Here is a 25241-nt window from a genome sequence, read left to right on the forward strand (position 1 = left end):
CAGGTTGAAAATTTGCTATTCTTAGTGCTGGTGGCTCTTGGAGGCTCGACAGCGTGTTCAGTGGATAGCAGCAAGTTTATGTTCATTAGAGAAATTGGAGCATGGTCAGGCTCTGCCTTTTAAAAACCTTCTTTTATCTTTCAGTTTAGAAATCACCCAGTGATAGGAACAGCTCAGAGCAGCTGTAGGCAAGAAAGGCTGGAAAATGGTGCAGGAATAAGGGCTATAATTGATTGCTTCTCAGTGATATTAGTGAAGGTTTACAAAGGTTAAATCTCTGATCTGAGAGGCACTTTAGAGACAGCTTCTTCCCATCTCCTACATCACATGTGTATTTCACATTTCATGGAAGTGAGCAAGAAAAGCAAGTTTTTTTTTTTTTCCCAGACCTATAAAAACCTGAGCTGGTGTTCAAACTTAAAAACATCAAAATCCTAATCCTGCATTTGAGATACCCCTTCTCTTGCTTTTTTTTCCTGGTGTTTGACCAAGTTCGGCATTCCCCTGCTAAGAACTGGAAAGTACAGCCTCATTCTCTTACATTGCTCCATTCACTCTCCCTAGGCTCAAATCTCATAAGGAGCGTTAAAATAATTTTTTTTCCTATAAAAATTTTATTCACATAATAAGGAAATCATCAAGCAATGGGTATTGCAGATGTCTCATCTGAGCCAGTCATGATGTTCTAATGATTTCACAAAGTTCCAAAAGAGTAGGTGGAACACTGGAAATCAAAAAAGAAGCTACAAAAACACAATATCAAAAAGTCATCTGAAAAATAATTGTAATGTAAATATCTAAGGGCTTTTAAAAGCAATGTTGTTGCAGGTAATCGAATTATTTCTACCTGAAACCACTGCAGTAAGTTTACCTATTTCTTCCAACAGTCTCTGTCACATCAATCAAAAGCATGAATATTTCTTTATACTGAATGTGCTTTAAATGTGCTAAAAATGAAATGATGGATAGGTAAATGTTAGTGGTTTCCTTCGTGGGTTTTGTGAACTGTCCTACTTTCCTCAAACAGGATTTTGCAAACAGCTGGTGTCACTGAATACTGGGGGAATTAATCTTTTCCAGTAGATATTTGCTTCTGGTGTTTCCCTAAGTTATATACACAAGTTACAAGGAATTCCATGCTACATGAAGACTTTTGCTTCTCAGAGCACAAGTAAATTTCAGTTTCCAGCCATCTACTTTTTCATTCCCACTTCCAGCTGAGGGCAGGGAACCCATTCCACTCCTGCATCCATTTAGGTGAAGTCAGGGGTGACTTCAGCCCATCTCATGCTGGGCAGATGTGTCACAGGGACACAGCCCTGACAGTGTGGACACTTGGCTAAGGGAAAGCACATGTGCCGTGCTCACTGCTGTCATCAACAGCATCCAGTGATTCCCTGATTAAAGTTGCTTATTTTCGATAACTGGATCAATTTTTGACATATAATCTCAGTCAATTTTTCCCTGAATGAGCTGACATTCAGATGAAGAGCTCAGGCTCCAGCAGTGTAATTCAAGGGATGTATTTGAGACTTTAGATGGAAAGCAGCCCCATTGAGTCCTATCTACAGCCTCAATACCTATCAGTCAATCGTGCAGTCAATCTATGAGACCTTATGTGAGCACTTCAGGTATCTATTATTTTCAGTGCTATTTATGCTGGGATGTGTAAGAACTGTCACTACCTGTGCAAGGGTTTGGGGTGGTGTAGTGGTGCAGGAATGTGGTGGTGCAGAAATTCAAAAGCACAAATTACCGTAATGTGGGATGATGCTCCAAGCCATTGCTGAAGCATAAATGCCACCAATCATCCAGAACATGCAAAGCCAGCTCAGGTGTTCCCCCCTCTTCTCACGAGACAGGAATTCAGAGAAATAGGCAAACACGATGGGGAGGGTGCCCCCAATACTGAGGAGAAAAAACAGCACATGAGAAAAATGAGAGTCAGCATCAATGTGTTTGTGGTTAGGATTGCATGTTTAATGAGGGAAGGTCACACTCACAGATGGGCTGCTCAGAAGTGAGACTTCTGAGGAAAAATGCAAATCTCTCTTTGGCTGGACTGGCTTTAGACATCAAAGACGAACAAGATCCTTCTCATGCTCTAAAAGCTGAATTTTCTATAGTTTGTACAAACCCAGAGTAATACTCTACTCTTCACTTAAACATCTCCTCTTGTTATTTCAGGATCACTCATTTTATGGAGGCAAAATACAGGCAGCCAATGGAAACTGCTGAGGATCTCATTGGAGGCCTTGAAGGTGGGCATTTTTCAATCTCACCCACATTTCTGCACAGTTTGGGCTGTACCCGAAGAACATCAATGACCAAACTTTCCCACCATTACAGCTCTAATGGTCAAGAGTGAGATAACACAGCCACACATCCCAAATGGCAATTCCATCCTGGCTGGGCACCAAGGATGCATCTCCTGAGCACCTTTCCTTGTCCCACCCCACACCCCACACTGCCCAGCTGTGCTGGGGCTGCCCCAGGCCAGGTTCACCAGGTACCCACCCGAGGCCTGAGATAAGGCGGCAGAAGAGGAAGAATCCGTATCCCTGGACGAAGGAGGAGAGGAACGCAAAGGCAGCATTGATTGCAAGTGATATGATGAGGCATTGCTTCCTTCCCAGTTTGTCAGCAAGGCCACCCAGCAAGACAGCCCCCACCATCATTCCTAAGTAGACTATCAAGCCTGGAAGGGAGAGAGACAATCAGCTTGTTAACAGGGTGGAAATAGTACACAGAGTAGAAGCAGATTTGAAAGTGCCCATGTGGCAGCTGATGTTGTCCTGGCATACTGTGCAATAGAGATACTCCTAACCACCCCAAATCTCAGAAACTCTGCCCAAATTTTCCCATCTCGTGCCTGAGAGCTTGCATCACTTGAGGCAATGTGGACATACCCTCATTTGACCAGCCCCACATCTTTCCTTCCCAACCTCGCCCTCACATTTCCCCCGCACGTAAGCAATGGCCAGGCATAAGCAGCTTAGGACGCACGTGTCCCAGCTATGTGCCACCAACAATACAACAGAAGTCTGATGTCTTAACTCCTCTGACCCCCCTGAGTGCAGTGGGATGGAGGATGCGTAGGGAGAGGCTCTGTCAGGCTGCTGTTTATGCTCGGAAAGCTGTGAGAGTAGAGGGGCTGATGAAGCATGGCTAAATCTCTTAGCAGTGTTTCATCTCTTTCACTCTCTGCTTTTCCCAGCTGTGTCTGAAAGGATCAGTCTGTTACCCAGACTCACCTCGTGTAGCTCAGCTACTTCCTTCGTTACTGAGCCAAGATCTGGTGTCTAACTAAAGGACCGCTTACTCAAGAGTGCAGTCTTGATCTGAAAATTTCAGAAGGGAGAATCTAAGTCTTGTCTGGACAGTTTGCTCTGTAGAGTTATCTCTCTAACATTGTTAAGAAAGAGGGATTCTTCTTTTTAACTTGACTTCACTAGATTTTCTGGTATGGGGTCCTCAAAGACAGTCTCAATGACTCATTTACTGCCAGGCTGAATAGAAGAGAATGGGTTTCCACCTTGGGTAATCTCCCTGTACCCTGCTCAGTTTGTGCTTGCCACTCTCCTGGAGAACATGGAGCTGTCCTTTCCTCTTCTACGGCCACTGCTGCAGAAGATCCACAGATTTTATTGCCTTTTTTTAATGCAGGTACCAGTGTAAATAACACTAGTTCATAATGCTCAAATGTTCAGAAATATATTTTTCATTTGGGGACCTGTCAGGTTCAAGACCCAGTTGAGCAGGGGTTGAAGGAAAGCAGCAGTGCTCCCTGCATCCCTAGCCCTGAATGAGGGCATTGGATGCTAAGCAAGTAAATACACTGCCTTAATACGAAATATTCCTATTCATTGATTGAAGAAATACAGCTAAAAGGAACATTTTTCAGGCATGGTTGACTCTTTGGAGGTTCTTTCCTCACCTTGAAACAAGCTTGGCTTCTCTTGCAAGCCAATGCCTTCCCCAGGTTCTGTTCTGTCAAATACACTTGGAAAACAAGGTGGCAATGAATGTGTTTGTAATTTATTAATGTTTAAACAAAACAATCAGTCTGGTGGCTGAAGGCAGCTCTGTGCCATGCAGCAAAGCCAGCTAAGGGCTAATGCAGAGTTATCTGGCAGCTGATCCTGTCTTCCTTTTGATTGCAAATGCCTGCACTCAATTTAAAATGCATTACAAAATTAAAAGCTATGCAGCAGAGACCCATTGCAGCATTTGAAGGACACTTGCATCACATTGATCAGATGGGGAAAAGTTTGAATTTCTTAAATCTCTCTATTCCACAGTGGGGTCACCTATCTGTGAGTGATTCTTTTCAATCCACACGATGTCTGATGGGCAGGATTTGTGTGTCAAAGGCAAAAAATCTGTTCTTGTCTATTAAAAGCCTTTGTACCAGAACTGTGGAGCTGGATTTGGCCAATTGTACCTCCACCATGAGCACATGGCTCTGTGCTACCAATCCTTGCACTCCATGACCTACCCTCCTGATCCAAGCTGTCCTGGTGAGAAGATCTGAAGGTGTGTAAAGGTTTCAGGTACTGATCTCAAGAGAAGTTACAAACACATCTCAGAGTCTGGGATCTCTATTTCTATAAACTTTGACCTCCAGCAGGTTCACTGAAGTGCAAATTGCGAACGTGAGCCAAAGCAAAAACAGCTTCAGTCCAAAAACTTCCTGAAGGAAGGATCTTAATGCAGTGCTGGGTGGCTTAATGCTTTTACCCTGGCTCCTGAGCCACATCTAATGGAGCAACTCTGATGGCAGCCAGAGGAAGGAAGTGATGATAAGCCCTGTATCTACTCACTGGTGCATCACAGCCACCCATCTGACAGTGAGCCCTGCCAGCACTGCCAGACCCTGGGGAGGAAGAAAAAAGGATCTGCCAAACTTTTTTTTTTTTTTTTTTTTTTTTTTTTTTTTTTTTTTTTTTTTTTTTTTTGTTCCAGAGAAAAATCCCTGGATGGCAGATGCTCATCCAAATCCTCTTAGTAATGGAAAATGTCCCGGGTCAGGAGGAGGTAGAGGAGATTGTTACTGTCTTCTAGCTGGTGTTTTACTGCAGGCACTGGTGAGGGGCAGCCTGATGTCTGGCCAGAAGAGTGGGCTCAGTGTGGGACATGGCAGTGCTTGAAACTCAACATCAAGTGGAGCTGCTTTTGTAAGCAAACCCCTGCAGATTCTGACTAAGGAGCCCAAACTTGGGATGGAAAGGAAGACTGGATCTCTGCAACACAGCATCCATCACACAGTGAGCAGATAAACCACAGCAGAGCTGTTAATGTCACAAATTCATCTAGAGGGTGTTGCTTAGTTAGTTATTGTATATGACAAATCAATTGATGCATGGTCCCTCAGAAATTTAAAACAATAAAAATCTGTAGTAAAGAAAATATCAGGGACAACCAGAGACTGTCTACTTGGCCAGGTTTTGAGGGAAGGATTCTGGTTATGGAAATATGTGCTTCAGGGTTGAAACAAAATCAACAGAACACTTCCTTATGATGGAGAGTTCTTTTTTTGGTGAAGACTGCATGTTCTGGCCAATGTAATTAAAATTTTGGGGTAGTTGCTATAGAACACTCTGTCAGCTGATGGATCTCGGGACCCAGGGTGCAGAACAAGGTCTGCCTTGCAGATTGCTGTGCCCTGGATTGACAACAAAGTGGCAGGGACCCAGGGAGAAATGGAATATTTACTCAAACAGCCTCTTTGCAGGGAGATAATCTTCCAGAGAACACAGTGATGGTCGCTACTTCTGAAAAAGATCCAGCCCATGTCAAGGACACTAAAACTTTAAGGAGAGTTGGACCAAGAAAAGTGATCACAACATGGTATTTCTTTTGCTGGGCTAGTTCTCTCCATCAAATATTCTACAGTACAACATTACAATGGTCTGCACCAGAACCGTGACTTCTAAACTTGGCTTCAAACCACACAGACTCAGACTGTGCTAGGAGGGATCAGCTTTACAATTGACACATAAGGTGCTCAGATGAAAATGTTAAGGGCAACTCTGAATAAGCCATTATTTGCAGGCTAGTCCTCAAGTCCTGGAGTATAAAGAATTCCTGTGGGAAAGTCTGCAACAGCTTCCCATAAAAGTGGTGGAAAACCAAAGAGCTGAAATTCTATGAATAAATTTTGGGTTATGACTCATCCATTGCTGAACTTATAAGGAAAATATGTGACCACTGACTGGGTTTATTCCCACTAGAAAAGGGGTAACATATTTAGCATTTTCACACTAAGAAATTTATTAGCCTTTACTGAAGTTGTGTGCTCTGTATGAGACAGGAATTTGAAGTTAAAAGCTGAAGTTCTAGGAATAAGGAAAGGAATATACTGCAGATACAGTATATGGCTCTGGGTGTGCTAAACTGTATTTTTACTACTTCTATATAAAGTCAACTTCTAAGGGTTTCAGAAAAAACCCATAAAATTTCAAGGTTTACCTAAATCTGCATCACAAGCATGAATTTTTCCTATTGTTAGTTAATGGGATTAAGGTCCTTAAAGAAGAGGCACATCTGAAAATAATCCCTTTAAGAACAGGACAAAGACTTGTGGAATAAATAGAAAATTTGAGCTGTTTGAACCAAATAGCTCACTGAGAAGAATTACTTCCAGAGTCCTTGGGGCTGTCAGGGAGGTGAGGAAGCTGCCTGGGCCAGGGTTGTCTCTGGTTTGCATGGAGCCAGTAACCACAGGAATGGGAAAGCTCCCACCTTACTTCCAATCCCAGGCCAATACCAGTACAGCCCTATGGTAAAAAAAAAGAGGCTCTTGAAGAGGGAAAGCATTTGGACAACAGAAAATTATTAGGACCTTATATACCTTGTAGTTCAAATTGCAATAAAACCAAAATTAAAATACTGTTACTGGTATTAGGGATACACCTTATGGACACAAAGAAAACTTTGTGGGTCAGGTCTGGACAATTTGGGAGATGGATGTGGCAAGGCAGAGGATCCAATTGTAAGTAATTAAAAGAGAGAAATAAAGTCGTGATCATTGTACCATAGTGATGGGAGGGTCTGACAGAGGATGAGCTGAAGGCTGGTAGTCTTTTTTTTCCATTCTTCCTGTAATATTCAATCTGCTCTTCCTAGAAGCTTTATTAATGCATTCCACATGAATCAGCTTGACCTTTTACATGGAACTCAAAGGAAAGGCTCATCCCATTGCACTCTCCTTGTTGGTTAATACGAGTAGTGAGACTCCTTCCACAGCCCGCACCTCTGGCACTGGGAAGGGACTCTCCCATGGGAAAGGCAGCACTCCATTTTGGGAGATCTGTGTGTGGATTTTGGGCATTTCTGGCTGCTGGGATGGAGGGGGCTGTGCAGCTGGAGCCGGGGTGGGTGGGTGAGCCCGTGGGGCTGTGGCACAGCAGGGCTGGCGTGGGTGGTGTTTATGCTCAGCTGGCTCCACATGTCCCCATGGGACTTGTCCAGCACCACAGTATTCGTGGCACCATCTGGCTCTCCCCACCCAACCCTTCTGCTAAAGCAAAGATTTCAACAGAAGAAGCCAAACAAATCCTTTTCTGTACAACAAAACCTCCTCAAGCTGGAACGCATCAGATGAAATTCCCACAGTGTTTACAGATGGGGACGCAGCCATCCATCCCCAAATCAGACCTACACAAAATGTATGGTGTTCTCAAAGCACAAAAGCAAAAACATCTTTATTTTTTCCCTATTGCTCATGGTGATGATGCTCCTTGGGCTGCGCATTTTCAACCAAAAGCAAATTTGCAGCCAGGAATTCGTGCCTGACATGGGCAGGTCTCATCAGGGTGTGTTGGGGTCCATGGCCATGGAAGAGCAAAAAAGGCAGTAAATAACCATGGCAGAGTAAGGGAGCCATGGCTGGCTTTGTCTGTGCTCAGCCAGAGGAAATAAAAAAAAAAATGAAGTGGAGAAAAGCCATCGAGCTCTGCAGAGGGGATTAGGATTTACTGTCATATCAGGTGAATTCAGGGCAATGAGAAGCTGCGACCAGATTTTATCTCAGCTGATAATAAAACATCCTTTTCACACAACTAAAAGCAGGCATGTTGAACACATTTCTATTTAACTTGACTCACACAGCCAAGCTTGAGTTGCTATATAAAAGCATAATTGCTTATAGGATCTTTTTTACTAGTTTTTTTAATCTGGCATTGGGAGGTTAAGAGTCTGTAATATTACATTCTCCTTAAAAAAATTATCAATAAATCATAAAAAGGAGAAGGGAGCCTGAAAAAGCAATTTTATTCTCAGCCTTGGTGTAGCTGTTTTACAGTTAAGGGCAAAGCCCTTAAAAATTTCCTTGTCTCAGTTTAGTGAACTGTGAAATGATGATAACACAACTGCAGCTCTGGGATCTGGGAGGGCTGATGCTTTAACTGTGCCTTGAGTTTTTTATATGCAGGATGTGCAGAAGTTTAAAACATTACTATGTCATTATCTTTTATAATTGTGTACTTACTGCCCTTGCAAACATAATATTTAGTCGTCTAAGAAATGATTTATAGCATGTAAAGATATATATTTACAAGATATTTCTCCAAATAATGATACTACATGCTTTTCAGCAAATATAAAAATACAAATTTTATTACTCTTTTGATTATCCTTAGCATATTAAAAAGATGTTTCCAATAGTCTATATCATACTGAGGAGGAATATTCTGTCTCAGTAAATTTAAGAATTGAATTATTATTTTGTCTACTGCTTATAAAAGCTCAGCAAAGTTAATATCTCAAATAAATATGTGAAAATAAAGTTGTTACATGTTACCAAACTTATTCTTAACAACCTATAAGTTGATTAAATCAAACTGTTAAAATATCCATATTGTTGTTTCTTTTTTTTGCTGGGTTTTATTTTTGTAATACCTCTGAAATCATCTTTAAAATAGCATTTTTCATAAATTAAAAACTCCAAATACGTATTTTGTCCCACTCAGGATATTTAGGGCTAAAATAGCTGTTAATTTGCATCTGATGGTGAGATGTTTATTTTCAGAATGAAATGTAAACGTTTTGTAAGATGTGTCATATCCATTTCACACATTTCATGAAACACCGTGGGCATCTGTTTATTTGCAATTTTTGCATAATTTGGCCATAGTTTGCTTGATATTTTCCCATGACTGCTTTCCAAGGGAGAAAAAATATGCAATATGCAGAGTGTTTAATGCAAAATGTCCTTTTAACAGAAGCTGAACTTCACTAAATTGGTCTTTAGGAGGCATCTGCTTTATCACTTTTATTTGTCCCTTCCTATTTCTGCTGGAGTTTGAATATTCACCTGACTTATTTCCTTGTTTTTTCCCTCCTGGCCTCTCTTGTTATGGCTGGGCCCTTGTGTGTTTAAATGTTAGCAGCTGCCTGGAAGTGACCTTAACTGCTCCTGGGAAAACCTGGTTGTGTTTCCTTAGCAAAAACTGGGGAGATAATCACTTCCTTGGGAATAAACACGAGCTTATTTGTGGATGTTTATTGGCACATGGGGATAAGGCAGGGGGCAGTAGCTTATGTGTGGATAATATCCCTGCTTCCCTAAAACTGTGGGATAACTTGAGGGAAAGCTGTGCCTGCTCTAATCACCCCTCTGTTCATCCTGGGCAGACACTTCCATGCAAGACTATTAGTGCACATTAGAAATTGGGGTGAAGGCTCTTTGGTTGCACATTAGAAATTGAGGTGAAGGCTCTTTGATTGCCACCAAATCGATCTCCAAATGTAATTGAACCCTGATCAATGTACACTGCCATAGACCACCAAGGGAATGGATCCACAGAGAGACATGAACCTGTCTTGGACAGTCTGAGCTTTGTGGGAGATGGATTTTTTTCTAGTTACAGGTGGATGGGAGCTGCAGCTATCCTAAGAAAGATTTTGATGATTTTCTTCTTGTCTCCACCAGTAGCACTTCCTCAGCCTCTTTCCCCTCTCCAGACCCAGAGATCTGCACTGATCCCTTCCTATACCCTCCAGCAGCCCCCTACCCACCCCAGGTTCATCACATTCTCTTTTCTTGTTGCCTTGGGTATTCATTACTCACATCAGAGCACTGCTGGGCAATCTGAGGCTTTCCAAGCCATGCTTAATTCATTTTCACAAAGTCATCTCACAAACCTGAGCCACAGCAGAGAAATGTCCAGCAGACAAGAAAGGGACTTTAACAAATAAGATGGACTGAATCAGAGACCTGCCCCATATACACCACCAGTCAATAACAACTGCATGCTGCCATGACCACCCACTCCTCCCTGCCTCAAACTAAGATGAACCAGCTTTTCTTGTTTTAAGAAACATTCTTATTTTTCCTCACATAATGAAGTAATGAAATAGTTTGAATACAAGCAGTTTGACAGCAGATCCCCCAAACAAACAAGCTGAGGACAGGAGAAATTGTTCTGCAAAATCAGGTTCTCACAGACTGTGTTTGAAAGTGGGCAGGAAAGGCAGCAAGAAGAGTTCTCTTCCCCTCATTAGCAGTCCCAGATTAGCTCTGGTAGTGCGCAGGAGGCTGGAGCTGGGATTGGATATGGACCCAAATGTCTCCTTGCTTATTCAGAGCTTATCAGAACACCCTGAACTTTCAGCCTGGCAAATACTGAGCTGGAAAAAGCAGAACACGCTCTCAGGGGAGATTTCGTGTTCATTTTTACCTGTGGCTGGACCAGAAATACTTCAAAGATAGATTTCCTTGTGACATTTGAAGTTTTCTCATTCAGGAGCCTGCCAGAGCTTGAGCTATACAGAGGTAGATATTTATGGGGTCAGAGTTTCAGAAAATCTCAGCTTTCATAGAGCCACCAAAATAAATGACCTGCTTTTCAAAAAAGGTCTCATCACTAAAAAGACACCAAGCCTTGTATCCCACAGGGAGCTGGTGCATTCCAAAGTCCCTTTGAAATCAGGATCTAATTGTGAGAGGTTTGCTTTTAGATATCTGACCGGAGATATTTCAAGCTAGAAATTTTAATGGGTTTGTGAAGCAAAAAAAAGTTGCTAAATTCTTTAAGGCACAAAAGTCAGTACAGACCTGGCTAACTGTAGAAAGGAACATCCTGATCCTCAAGTTCAAAGAAAAAAAGGGAGAAACAGAAAAGTGAATATGACCTCAGTACACCAAGAGGAGAAGTTTACATAGGGATAATTATCTATTGCCTTTGTCACACGAAAATAATGTCAATAGAATGAAGTCAATGGCTGGGGTCTAGTCCCAAAATCTGCATTTTCCTGACATCAGGCAGGGCTTCTGGGCCAGCATGTATGACCTAGAGTCCCTGATGAGTCCCTGCAATCCCAGTACATATCCTTCAAGACACACTCTCTCCTCAAGCAGTTATTCCAAGAGTTATTTTATTTCCCTTCCAGATGCTCTCTCCTATTGCGTGGCTGGCTCTCACCACAGACCCTGCTGGATCCTGTCCTGATTCTTGGAGATCTGGGAGGCTTTGCTGTTTTGGCTGATGGAATTTGGCCTGCCTATTGTTCAAGGGGAAAAGTGTTCATCCAAACCTTTCCACCCAGTCTCAGTCCCAATAAATAACTAAGCTTTGTATTTTGACCTCAGGGAGATGCTGGTAGTGATGCAAAAGGGATGTTGCCAGTAGCCTCAGCTTTAATCTTCATGCTGCACTTTAATTGCATTCCACAGACCTAAAAAGAAACCTCCATTGACTACATTTGATCCAGGACATATGAGCAAACTGAGAAATTAGCAGGCAGAAGGAACTGACTGCACAGTTGATTTGCTTGTTGGGACTTTGGGCTGAAGAAAAGGGAAACCTGTGGTTCCTAACAGCTTTGAATTTTGAGTCACTAGATCCACCTTTGACTTTTCACTTATCTATCCCTGAAAATCTCTTGGAGTTTTGCCCTGTGGACCTGCAGACTGTGAGCTGCCTTGCCCAGATCCAGCCCACACTGACCAGACTGGCACTGAGGCCACAGCACATTCTGGTACAATTCTGCTGCTCATCAGTTTGTGAGCCCCTCCTGAGTCAGATCCACCCAGGCAGGACTATGCATGGCATACAACACAAGAAGAAAGTCATCAGAAGGTCCTGAAATCAGCTGGTCACTGAAAAAGTGTCCAGCTACTTCTGGACTAGCTGCATTAGAAGAGCTGTTTGCCAGTGGCACTTACCCAGCATCCCTTTGTTGGAACTGGACAAGCACATATCCTTCTCAGCACTGGGAAGAACAAATCCAACCACAAACACCTCCACCCCATCTGCCATCAGTGCCAACCCTAAAACAAAGAAGAGAGTCCACTGGAAGCGTCCGTGGCCACACTCCTCAATGATGTTCTCGTACTGGTGGGCGAGCTGCTCCTCGTCCTCCATCCTCTCGGCCACGAGGTCAGCACGGTCTCTGTACTCATCATCCACGGCAGGGGCTCGCTTCTTCTGCTTCTCTTTAATGTCATCTGGGTGTGGGATCCCTTGGTACTCCCCCTCATAGACCTCATCATCCTCGTCGTGGCCTTCTGTGACATCACTCTGGGCATCCTCGTCCTGCGTGGGCTCATCCCCGCCCCGGTAGTAGCCATCGTTGGGTGTGTCATAGCTGCCATCCTGGTACCTGTAGTCATCTGAGACCTGGTTTGTGTTTCTATATCCATCATCCATTCTGAACACAGAGTTCTAAATGCTGCAGGTCACTGTGGAGATATTCTGAAATGGGTGTGGGTTTGTGCAATTCCTGGTGTCGGTTACTTGAACATATCCTCTCTCTGCTCTTTGGAACTGATGGGATACACAGCTTCCCAAGCTTGGAAGGAAGGAGAATTATATATAAAGGTTCTCTTTGACAGAGCCACACACAGCTTTTGGTAATGCTTCACTTTTCAGCTGTCATTTGTGACTCGCTGGCTCCTGTGCCTTGGGTGAGAAAAGCTGCTGTCTGGGGAACAGCGAGGGAAGAGCAAATTGCACAGCCGGGGAGCTAGGAGGACTTGACAGATTTTTCCTGATTCATTGTGGTGCTGAAGGTCATGTCCTGAGAAAGAGGAAATAATAGCAATGAGACAGCAGTAAGCTTGCAAGCATACATGCACTGAGTTTAATGCCCAACATTTGGAATATGTGCTTTTCCTTTGAAAAAATATGGCAACAGAGGAATGCTTTTGCCTCATCAAAAACCCAAAGCCTCAGAAAAAAACAGAGCATTAAAATGTACCAAGTTCAGTGGGAACCCAAAGTAGAATGTAAAATACCATGTGGTCCCAATTTCTGCCATTCCTGGAAGTCCTGCCTCCCATATGTGGTCCTGCTTTCCATGGAGAGCAGAACAGCACTGGGCTGGGTTACTGGAACAGAGCTCTAAGGTTGCTAAATATGTTTCCATCCATCTCCTCAGAGTACACTCATCCCTGGTCCCTACAACTGGCTAGCATCATAATGAGACAAAATATGATTCTTTTTCATCCAGATCCTGACATTAATTTCATTTATTGGCTTCTTCTTTTCCCTAGTGTCTCTCCATCTGTATCCCAGATGCGCAACTCGCATAAAGAGTCTGCCAAGTCACCAAAAGTCACACCAAGCTCTGTTCTTTCCATATCTAAACATCAACAGGGGATGATTTTCACAGAGAGCAAAAAAACAAAGCTAATACAGAGTCACTGCTGTCTGCAGGGAAAAGCAAGAAAAGTCAAGACACATCTAAACACACACACTCCTTCTGGACACCTGATTTCCATTATTTTGCAGGCAGTTTCCAGCCAGCTGGCTCTGCAGTGTTCCCCTGCCTCACACAGCTGTAGACACAGGGTTTGGAAGGAGAAGCACATGGGGAAGGGAGTGGAGTCACGCCAGAGCAGCCAGCACAGCGTGGGCATGCACAGAACGTGGACTTTGCTTCAAGCTTTGAGCTACTTGCCTAAATAAAGTGCAAATGAGGTTTGGATTGACACGGGCAGGCACAAGCCTGAGGATGTGTGGGTGTTGTTACCTACACAGTCAGTTGACCTATAGAAGCGCACGCAAACGCACGCACTGTAAATAACAGTGCTATATGCAGCTGAAGTGACTGCAGAGGAGACATTCAGTAGCACTCTCTATAATGAAATGCTCAGAGGGGCATCACTCCTGCTGCAAATGCTGCGATTTTCTGGCAGCCCAAATGCTCAGGGTAAGGAAGGAGAAGTGGCCTGACTTCTCTGCATGGACTAATGGCCATGCCTTGCCTATGCTGTTCATGGAACTGCTCCAAGGAACTTCATAAAAGCTTCCTCTGCCCTTCAGTTTATCTACCTGTATATTTGTGGCCCATATTTACAACACAGCCTCTGCAGAACCTGCCAGAACCTCTTCCTTTTCTCTGCTGTTTGTCACTACATTCATCGTGTTTCCTCTTCCCTTTCTTTATGCTGAATCACAATGTGCATTTTGCATCAAGTGAAAAAGGCAACATGGCATTCTTCCAGGGCTCAAAAAGAGTGATCAATAAAGTAATAGGAAAAATAAAATTCCAAATACATTCTGATCAGGTTATAATGATCAGGAATCCACAGTGCAGGGAGGGGTAAAGAGAAGTATTTGCACAGGCACCAGAGCTGTTAATATGCAGGGGAGTTAATACCTCTGACAGCCATCAGAAGCACTTAAATGAGTTCCACAGCTCTTGTTTCAGTGCTGGAGTGTTACCTTTAATGGTTAAAAAAGTCCAAAATTTCTTTTGAGTCTCAGAACTCTCTCCCAGTGCTGAAGTAACTTTCTTGATTACACAAAGATTTGTGTCATGACTGAACATCGTGTTCTCCAAGGCGGTAAATGTAGTTCCACAGAGACATATTTTCTTTTGAAAAGCAGGGGAAGAAGCCTTTTATTTAAAGAGAAAAACAAAAGAACAATATGTGCAAAAGAACATTAGGCCTTGCTTTGGAAGTCTTTGAGAATCATCTGCTGACAGGTCATGCTTCAAAGCAACCTCAAATGTTGGAGCAGGAAGCACAGTGACCTCACTGTGTTTGTCCCTTTCTGGTTGCCACAGAACTGAATTGAAAACTTGTTTTAGGAAACAAAGTAACAATAACACTAATGATCAATAGCAGAACTGATAAGACTCTGAGTCTCCACAGACCTTATCTCTCTTTTCAAAAGGTAAAATTATGTTAAGTGCTGGAAATCTTTTTGTTCTCATTTAAAAGCTGCTGAGGCTTAAAGCTGAGCTCCTTGCCTCCCACAACAACAGGACCAAAGATCACAAACTCAGAAAAGATCTATTGAAGCATCCATGCTCTTTCACTGACACACAAAGTCTGGCATTTACCAGATGGAATCACATTTTGGGCAGCCTAAGAAATAATGACATGAGCTGATGAGTCGCACAGACCGGTGAGAGTTACCTGTATGGGGAAGAACAAATAATTCAAAGAAAAGGTCATGGCAGAAAATAGTGACTGGTTTCCCATTCAGTTTGTAGATGGATATTTTCTGGGATCACCCCAGGAGAAGGGGCAGCACAGAGAAGCAGGCTATAACTTCAGAATGCTACAATTTCTATATTTCACACCACTTGTTTTCTTTCTTTGCCACATATGCACAGGCTGATTCACTCCAGACCCGATTCTTTAACACCCTTTCACTCAAGCTGAGCTGCACTCACTCATTAACAGCCCCATTTAGCATTTAGATGTGAAACCATGATGTGTCATAAAGATGGCAGGCTTGGGTTCTATAATTACCCTTCACAGTGATGCATGAGACTTGAGACAAATATACACATCTCCCCAAGCCCATTGTAGCAGGGTGGGCGTCAGCCTCTTCTCCCAGATAACAGCACAACAGGAAACGGCCTCAGGTTGTGCCAGGGAAGTTTCAGACACGATATTAGGCAAATTGCATCATTCAAAGGGCTGTCAAGCATTGGAACACTCTGCCCAGGGCAGTGGTGGAGTCACCACCCCTGGAGGTATTTAGCAGAAATGTAGATGTGGCACTTGGGGACATGGTTTAGTGCTTGGCTTGGCACTGCTGGGTCAGTGGTTGGACTTAATGATCCTGCAGTTCTTTTCCAATCTAAATTATTCTAATTACAACCCTTGGCCCTTGTAAACTGCCAGATCCCTTTGAGACACACAGATGAGGTTTAAAGACACAACAAATGTCAGGCTCCATAAGGCAGAGTCTGCAGGGACAGGAAGGCAGAGGAAAGAAAAGCCTCATTTTGGGTCTGCCCAAAACAGCCCATTAAACTGAGTGTTGGGCACAGAAACCTGGGATACATCAGAATTCAGATACTTTCCTCATTTCTTTAAAATACACTATGCACCATGCAGATTTCTTGTACTCTAGCTCTTTAGTTAGCTCAGATGTTGCATACTTAGCCAGGAATTCAGTCATTTGAGCTCTGCAACTTAAAATAGGAGCCTGAAGTCTTGGATATCCTCGTAATAGAAATGGTATCTAGTCTGGGAAAAGGGATGTTTAAAAAAAGCAGATCAACACCAGAATTTGCCTCTCTGAGGGGGCATATTGGTAAGTGTGGCATGCTGAGGGGATAAATGGGGCTGGAGGGCAGCAGAGCTTGGAGGGGATGCAGAGAAGGGGGATTTTCTTGTGCCTGGTACTAAATGAAGAGAGCCCAGGGCTTGTCAGAGAGCTGAGCTCCATCAGAGAGCAGAAATCATGTCAAATTAGTAAACAGGGTGGATATGAGAAGGGTTTTCCATGAAATATTGCACCTTGGGGCATGATGGAGTTTCTGGGAAAGCAAAAAGAGTGAGGATGCTGCTTCGTGGGAGCACAAGCTGTGGGTGCACACACATAAATGCAATATGAATGCACATCCATGGTGAGGATCCAGCAGGGACACAGAGAGCCAAGGCTGGGAGCTGCCTTCCAGGGCCTTTCTGCATGCTCAGAAAGGGAGAACACTCAAAACCAGGAGGGAGAGGTTATTTGAGCACTAAGGAGAAGGAGCATGACAGGGACACCATAAAAATGCTTTCAAGGGATTTTTAGCATTCACCAGAATAATCCCTGTAAAACAGATGGCAGAGCAGTTTAATATTCTGCCTGAAGGACGACTCCTCCTGCAGAACATCCTCACCCCCAGAGCTGCTTTCTGCTGACAGCAATGGGAAGGTGCCCAGATCCTACAGTGACCATAAGGACATTCTGCAGTCACAGAGCTGACTGTAAAAAAATTCCTGAGAAGAAATTTTCCTCACTGAAAGGAGAAGGATGATTGTGTAGATAGGCTCCTGTGAAGTTCCAATCTCAGATTCTTAGGTTGCAATTGATGGATCTGCTTGTACACTTGAAGGGACAGATTTTTGAGGTGCCTAAGAAATCACAATTCCCAGGGCAGCAGTACCCTGGATTTCAGCAGTGATAGCAATATTATCAGACAGGCTGAGCACTGTGGCAATGAGTGATCACTGAGCTGCTGGATTAGGTGCTGCAGGTTGAGCACCCTTTGCTTCTTGGCATCTCTGTGTCCCTCCAGACCTCAGTCCCTCCAGAAACATTCATTGAAACTCATTTTTTGAGGACACAAGTTGCCCATATATGAATATATTAATATATTCATATATGGGCAACTTGTGTCCCCAAAACCTTAAACCTTAAATACACCAGAATTTGTTGAAAAGAGATCTCTGTGCTCCCATCTGCACAGCTGAGGAGCTGTCAGGAAAAGTGTTCCCAGGTCTTTATCAATGAAGCCTTGAAGTCCAGCATTTTTTTTTTAACTATAAAAATGCTATTTTACCTCAAAGTAACTTTGAAAATTCCCCTCTTTCCAACTAGCATAAATAATAATAATAATGATAAATTTTTTAAATCTAAAAAATTAGACTGCAACCCTGTAATTCACAACAAAAATGCTTTCAGACCAGGTGCATTATAAATTCTTCATCTTACACTGCAGAAAGTTGCCCTTTTCATTGGCATAAAAAAAAGTAAGAAGTGCATGGAGATTTGTTTCAAACTGAAAAAAAAATATTTCATTTAAGAAATGCCATCCTGTCAACTGCTTGATCCATATTTTATTAGAAACATTCATTGAAACTCTTTTTGTCCCCTAAATAATTCAGGTTTGGAAAAATGGCTTGTTTTTACCAACAAAAATTGTAACAGGAACTCTGATTATGCTCTCATGGATGTAAAATTATTTCAGGTGCACCTTTAAGAAGACAATATAGAGAAATATGATATCGGAAAAGTAATCCTGCTATTTATATGCATGTGACTAAAAGTATCTGACCTCTGTGAGGAAGAAAAGGGCTTTTCTTCTACAGTGTTCTGAATATTGTTGGGGATTTTTGGGGTTTTTTTTTGGGTTTTTTTGGCTAACATTAAAATTGGTGCTGCAGCCACACAATTCAACATCCAGAAGAGAGCTGAGCAATATCATCATTCTCCTGGACAGATGGCAAGGCTGGGATCTTGGCAAGGATCCTGCAGAGGGAAAAGCAGCAGGATCTGAAGAGAATTTATATGTGAGGGAAGGTAGAAACAGGAAATGAGGGGGTTTTAAATACAGAAAGGTAAAAACCAAGTGAAATTGGAAGTCAAGGAGCAAGAACAGGGATTAATGGTGCAAACTATGCTCAGAATAAAGGAGGAAATGGCCAGGGAAAGATGGAAGCCCTGACATATTACTGATCCACAAACTGTGGGGAAAAAAACCCTGTTGTAATAACAGTAGCTCTTGCCTTCATATCCAAGGATTATAAATGCATCTGGTGCCATCCCTGTTAGAGATCAGCCCTAAGCCTTATTAATTCTTGCTTGACTTTTTGCATCTCTCTTTCATTGCCAAAATAGCAGGAGAAAAGTCTCAGAACACAGGAGTCTGAAACAGTTTTGGAAGTTGGCTGTGGAAAACATCACTCAGATGGAAGAAACCAACCCAACCCAACCCACAACAATGGTGGTGAAATATTATTTTAGGGGATGATTGTATCAAAATAAAACATCAGTGTGATTTAATCAGCTGATGACCTGGTCTCTTTCTTCTTTCAAATACAGAACAGCCCTTGGGATGCAAGTTTCTACAGGATTCTAGACAGGTAAAAGAACACTGTATGTATCACTAGGAAAAATATTCCATTCTGATTCCTCTCCAGTCTCACAAGATTGGAACTAAAATTTGTCTTTACAATTAATATCCAAAAGAAACCATCGTCATCAAGCATTCTTGAAGGAGAACTATATCACAGACCCATTGCAACTGGAGCAATATCAGATCCAACATAATTTCTGAGGTCTCTTTTCTGCTCTTGTTCCAGAGGGACAAGATGATCAAGGATGGTTTATGGGTTTAGAGATAATCAAGGAGGGTATATGAGTTTAGTTTTCTCACTCAGTGACATGGTAGCCAGAAGCAAAAAGGAGCTGCTTTGCCAGCAAAGACAACAAAATTACACAGAAGGGCATGCCAATATATGTTTTTCAGGTGTAAAATTATGTGTTAATGGGTACAACAATTAACTGTGGCTGCAAACACAGGAGGCTAACTGGGTCTGGGCAGCAAGAGATTTGAAAATCAAAGTCTTTAGCAGAGCCTACCTTTTAAAAGAATTTGCTTTGAACTGTGGAGAAAGAGGTGTCTTTTGTTGTAGCTTCAGAGGAGAGCACTGCATTAAGTGAAAACTAAGGAGAAAACTAGTTTCTCCTGAAACTTTTTTTTATTATTAAGAAATTGTTTGATAGATATGTAACACAGGTTCAAAAACTCCCCACGGAGCTTGTTAAGCAAGCTATCTGTGCCACAGATTCAGTAAAGAAGAGCAAAATATTTGAAAGTCATTGTATTGAAATCACCTGGTTCAAAGAACTGACATTCAGAAGTGCAGATGGCACCTACATGATGGCACCTACTGATTGCTCCCCTTACAGCACAGGTAGGACAGGTAGGGTAAAATCCTCTGTGTAAAAAACCAGAGGATTGATTTGCTCAAAGATGCTGCCAGGGTCTCTGGGATAAGACTCATTTATTCACTGCTCCCACACTGTAGGTTGGAAAAGATTGGTGTGCAGTCCTGGAATATCAAGAAATGCAGGGAAACCAGAGCTGGAGTATTTAGTGAGTTACCAGCAGCCCTGATTAATTATTTAGAGAAAGCATTTTAGTTCAAAATTCTCTGCTACAGAGTTCATTGAAGTTCTCCTACAGTTTCTGGATAATCTCTATTGATCTGTGGTGGGTTTTACACATTCCCAGGCAGGTGCACACTGTGTATGTTTGTTCCACCAGGAGAAAATACTTATTGCATTATCTGATCCTACAGTCCTGCATTACACAATGTTCTGTGAGGAGAAATTATTGTCTTTGAAGCTGAATCATTTACAGCAGCCCTTGGATTTGGAAGCAGAGATGGAAGGGATATAAACACAAATAGTTCAGTAGTTTGATTGAACTGATTTATGCTGAGTAAGAATCTGGCTGCACTGCTCCAGTGCCTTTGCATTTTTTCAGTCTCACCCATCCCACTGGGGGACATTTCTGATTTCCAGCACATTGCACACTAAAATGCCATTGCCTTTTGTGGTGGTGGTGGCAGTGACTCACAGCAAAGTGGCTGTGGGCAGAATTCAGCTTGTAATCCACTATGTTGTGTTATGAACTAAGGGACAGAAAGTCCCCCAGACTGTTAGGAGGAGATTATACCCTCAAGTCTGATACTGCGCTGGTGCAGATGCTTTAAAGGTCATATCTAAGACAGTGTGTGCTAAGGCAAGCTGGCACAGCAGACATGAAACAAGGAACAAGCATCAGCCAAGCAGAATAAACAGCTTTTCTGAAGTTAGGGACACAGACTAGCAAGTTGGGTGTTCATGAGATGGATACAGAGAGGAGTGTTTAACAGTAGGAGTTGGAAAGCAGCAGCTCAGCAGCACATATCTATATAAGGAGGGACAGACTCCACATTAGGATCCCAGAGAAAGGCCATAAAAGGTCAATTTGACAAGCTGAATATGGATAATGAGTTGAGACAGATGGTGTAAGAGTATGGGAGCTAATAAATAATGAACAGACTCGCTTCAAGGAGCAGACATGGCAGAGAGCTTAGTCAGAAGGGAGGTGGTGAAGGGGAAAACAACAAAACCAGGGAGGATGGAGGAGAATCACAGCAGGAGGGCTGGTGGGAGAGGAGTGTCTGCTTTTATGCGCCAGAGTTTTGTGGAAATGAGAATTTACCCAAAGAAAACTAAGAAATGCATATGCCTGAGGTGGAATTTGGCCATTTTACTGAGAAATTACTCACATTCTCTAAACTTCTTCTAGATATCTATTTCCTTTTCTCCTCCTCTCCCATTACCACAGCACCTAAGCAGCCTGCAGTGTTCCCAAGTCCCATCAAAGGCTGGGAAAGACTCTCAGGTTTGTTTTTCACATCATGACTTGAGGCAGAGAGAGGCTAAAGCAGAGTCTGAGCATGGAAATGGAAATGCTGTGTGCTATCCCCCATATTCTAGGGACATTGTGGACAAGCAAGATAAGGATTTATTCCCATCTTCAAACCCAGCTATCCTCCACATCATGACCAACATAAAGGTGAGTTTTTCTACCCCACAAACATTTTCCTTCATGTGGAGCTGAGGCACAAACCCCAACCTGGACACCAAGCAATACTTAGAGGTGTCCCAATGTAGATGCAAATAAAGGAGCTTTCCCAAAATCACCTGGGGGAGCCATGTCAGAGCCAAACAAACAGCACCTGTTTCTATTTCCTTGTCCTTTTAAATATCATAATGAGCTAGAATCTTTGAGGGTTTACTGCTTATTAATAAACCAGCCTCTCATCATCATTGCACCTGGCAGTGTAAACCAATAGGAAATTGGATGTTTATTCAGAAACAACAGTGTCCTGGTGCCCTTTCATGAATTTGAGCATTTCTATGTGTGTTTGCCCTTGGACAGCTTATTAGGTTTAACCTGACTGGGCTTGGGGGCCCTGACAAGCTCCCAGAGAGAACTGTAAGCAATAACCTTGGAAGGAAACTGCTTGCAATTCAGCAGATTCTGCCTGTGTCAGACAGCAAACATCCCTGATTAACTATAAACTGCTTAGCTCATTGGCAAAGATGTGCCTCTGGCTACAAAGGGGATTTTTGTTTCATCACACTTGCAACCTGAGTTATTAAATAATGAGCTGCTTAATTAACTAATTCATTAATACATGGCTGTGATGAATAGATTTGCTCCAGTGACAGAGCCATGAAAGCAGAAAAGCCCTGAGTGATTTCTAAGTACTGCTTTCTTTCAGGAGGGATTTTATTTGAGCAAGTATCCTTATTAAATACCCCTTTCCTTCTTTTTCCTGCCTCTACCTAACAGAGCAGCCTTGAGGTCTCTGTGTCTGTTTGCCCCCAGGCTCTTGTCCTTTCCTCCTTCCTGCTTTGCTCCCCTTTTCCTTTGGATCCATGCAGATTTTCAGTGTTGTGCCACAAAATGACCCTTTGTGCTCCCACACTGCTGTGGCCAGGGTGCCTCATCCTCCTCAATCTCAGATGGGAGGTTACTTTCAGGTTCTGATAAAAACCCACCAGTTATTGCCCATAATCACCTTCCCATTGCTGGGGAACCAACCAACCTCCCCAGTCTTGGATAAAAAATAATTTACTGCACCTCAGGGCAGCCTTTGCAGGGCTGTTATCTCCTGTTTTCTGTGCTATTGGAGTGTGTTGAGAAAGGGCTGTAGCAGAGACATTTCCCCAACAGTTTTTTCCCAGCCCAGGATGCTCAGGCATCCCTCTCTCACACAGCTGCTCACCAGCCCCAGTGAAGTGCACAAATGCAGTGGCCATGCCAGAATTCTCTCCTGTTCCCAGAAATTCCCCTGCAGCCTGTCACAGACACAGCCAACCTTCTGCTTCCATCCTGCCCTTTGATAGGTTTCATCCCTGGGTTTCCCTGCAGGGCTACCCAATGATCAAGGCTAAAGGGGCTCAGTTATTAGGAGATCAGATAAAAGGGGGGGTTCTCAGACCAAATCCAGCCTCTTTCCTCTCTGCATAAGACCTCCAAAACAATTGTGTCGTGGCCTCAAGGGCTTTCAAAATTGCAAATGTACTGTTCATTATGCACCTTGCCTGTGGAGAAATACAACTGCAAGCAGAAGCAAATTTAAAGAGACTCCTTTCAAGGTTAAGTGGCAGGGAAAATACTGGAGCATTGCCTTTTGCTCCATTCATGTTCATGGCATTTTGATTAGTGATTAGTTTAACCTTTTTTTTTTTTTGTTTAAATATGAGACACTACTGAGGAGACCTGAACCTTGTAGCAGCCATGATCATTCAACAGATTTGATTATCACTATGTGCCCCACATGTATCACTGCAGCACAAAAAAACATACCCACAGAGTGATGTATTCTTCTGCAATTTGCAAAGCCTGTCTGAGCTGCACCTTGAATATCTCAGATTCTCAGATCTTTGAAGAACCTGCTTTTGAAACCAGCATCTTGAAGAAAAGTCATAAAAAATTGCCATAGGGCCTGAAATATGTCGGCATTGACTTACCAGCAGCCTTACACATAGCAACTCTATATTTATATTTATGTTTTTATGCTTATGAAGGATTTTGACTCAAAAGAGCACCCAGCAGTATTTTTGCACCTGCAGAAGAGAAGAATTGATAATTTGAGCACGTGTAATGGGCCCCTTAACATTTTGGAAAGTTGGATTGCCTGGCAGTGGTTTTTCCTATGCCTCCCTTATTCCTTTTTTGCTCCTGCAGGAGCCTTTAGGATGGATCTTTGCAAGAGGAGCTCATTTACACAGAGCCTTGAGCTTGGCCAATATTCTGACAACCCAAAGTCATGTGGCTTTCAGCTGTGCCATGGGGCATTTGCTGTCTCACAGCCTTCTGAAATGATGTTTGTGTCTGTGCAATAGAGAAGGGAAGCAGGAAAAAACAAACAAGGAGAAGATACTGCAGGAGCCAAAGAATGAGAGAAAGCAACAGCAGAGCATGAGATTTAGGAGAGGAGGCAGGACAAGGCAGGGGATGGTGAAGGCTGGAAAGGTAGGGAGAGAAAAAGGCATAACAGTATCAGTCTCAGAAACCAATGCTGCCTTGAACCACTAAAAAGAAGAAAAACAAAAAAAGCAGTTAGGCTCAGCACTTCATATCAGTGACAAGGTTCTGCATTCCCAAACACACAAATAAACTCCTGCCTTCAGGTTGGACATTAATGATGAAAAAGCTCCATCTCCCCAAATTAACAGCCACAATACATCATTAGGCTGTAGCACTATAGCCTGTGTGTATGCAGAGAGAAAATCCTCAGCATCACCTGCCGAGGCAGGAGAAAGATTGAGCTGTTATTTATTGCTCACTGTGACTCATGCCTGTGGGCAGGGGCGCGACAGTACAGATGGGAGTTAAAATCAGACTGCCAGCAGGGGGATTTATGCCAGGAGAGTTGAATCCAGGCAACTTCTGCTTATGTTCTACCTGGAATTTCTCAGTAAAATATGAAAAGAGTAAAACAAAATTGAAAAATGCATGCCTATGCAGGTATTTGTTAGGACTCAGACAGGTTTGGATAGAGGAGAGATGGCTTGGTGACTCGGGAAACATCAAGAATTCTGTTCAGTTTTCTCTAATGCCACAAATGGCTCAATCAACCTAAGGCAAGGCATTTAGTTACCCTTAGGTTTAGTTCTTTGTCTGCAAAATAGCTGTAATAACTTGTTTTCTCTACTTGTCAGGGAAAACACAGGCAGAACTGCAAAGAGAATCTTGTAGCCACTGGTGAAAAGCTCAAAATTTCACCTTTCTCGACTTCAGATTGTCCTTGCCAAGACCACTGTGATGTTGAAATTATGCTCACAAGGACGGAGTCTCCTGAGAATGACCTTCAATGTGCTGTTTCTGATCAGAATCAAGAATATTTGCAGCATGTTTCGTAGCTTTCCTTCTGTTCCTCTCATTTCAGCCCTAGCCAGAGACGACTCTAAGAATCATCAGACGCCCTAAAAATGAGAAGGCAGCTGAGAGAGATCCTGAAGCTCCAGCATCCCATGCAAAGGAGACACTGGCTTTCAGAAGTGGGGAGCAGATATTTTTTGACCTGCCCCACTGTCCCTGGTCCAAGTGTGCTCCTTCCTGTAGATACTGAAGTGAGGGGCATCCCTCTACCTGCTCCCAAAACCCAGACTCTGACCCAGCTCAAGGAGCTGTACAGCAGAAATGCCAGCTCTGGACTCCCTGGAAGTGACTTTAGTGGAGGAATATGGCTTTCAGCAAAATTCAAG

At 42.9% G+C, this 25241-nt stretch overlaps 1 protein-coding gene across 3 annotated transcripts in view; it reads right to left on the minus strand.

The window, feature by feature from the left end:
* The window catches only part of SV2B (synaptic vesicle glycoprotein 2B), a 60452-nt gene that overhangs the window by 14595 nt on the left and 20616 nt on the right, over positions 1-25241 (minus strand). For all 3 annotated transcript variants that reach the window (XM_005483453.4, XM_005483455.4, XM_005483454.4), the window contains exons 2-4: positions 12170-13023; positions 2518-2698; positions 1757-1908 (exon numbers count right to left, since the gene is read on the minus strand). In XM_005483453.4, coding sequence (XP_005483510.2) covers positions 1757-1908; positions 2518-2698; positions 12170-12653 — 817 coding nt within the window. In that variant the 5' untranslated portion in view covers positions 12654-13023. The remainder of the gene's footprint in view (positions 1-1756; positions 1909-2517; positions 2699-12169; positions 13024-25241) is intronic.

The sequence above is a fragment of the Zonotrichia albicollis genome, chromosome 11 (genome assembly GCF_047830755.1).
Source record: "Zonotrichia albicollis isolate bZonAlb1 chromosome 11, bZonAlb1.hap1, whole genome shotgun sequence".
Taxonomy (NCBI): Eukaryota; Metazoa; Chordata; class Aves; order Passeriformes; family Passerellidae; genus Zonotrichia; species Zonotrichia albicollis.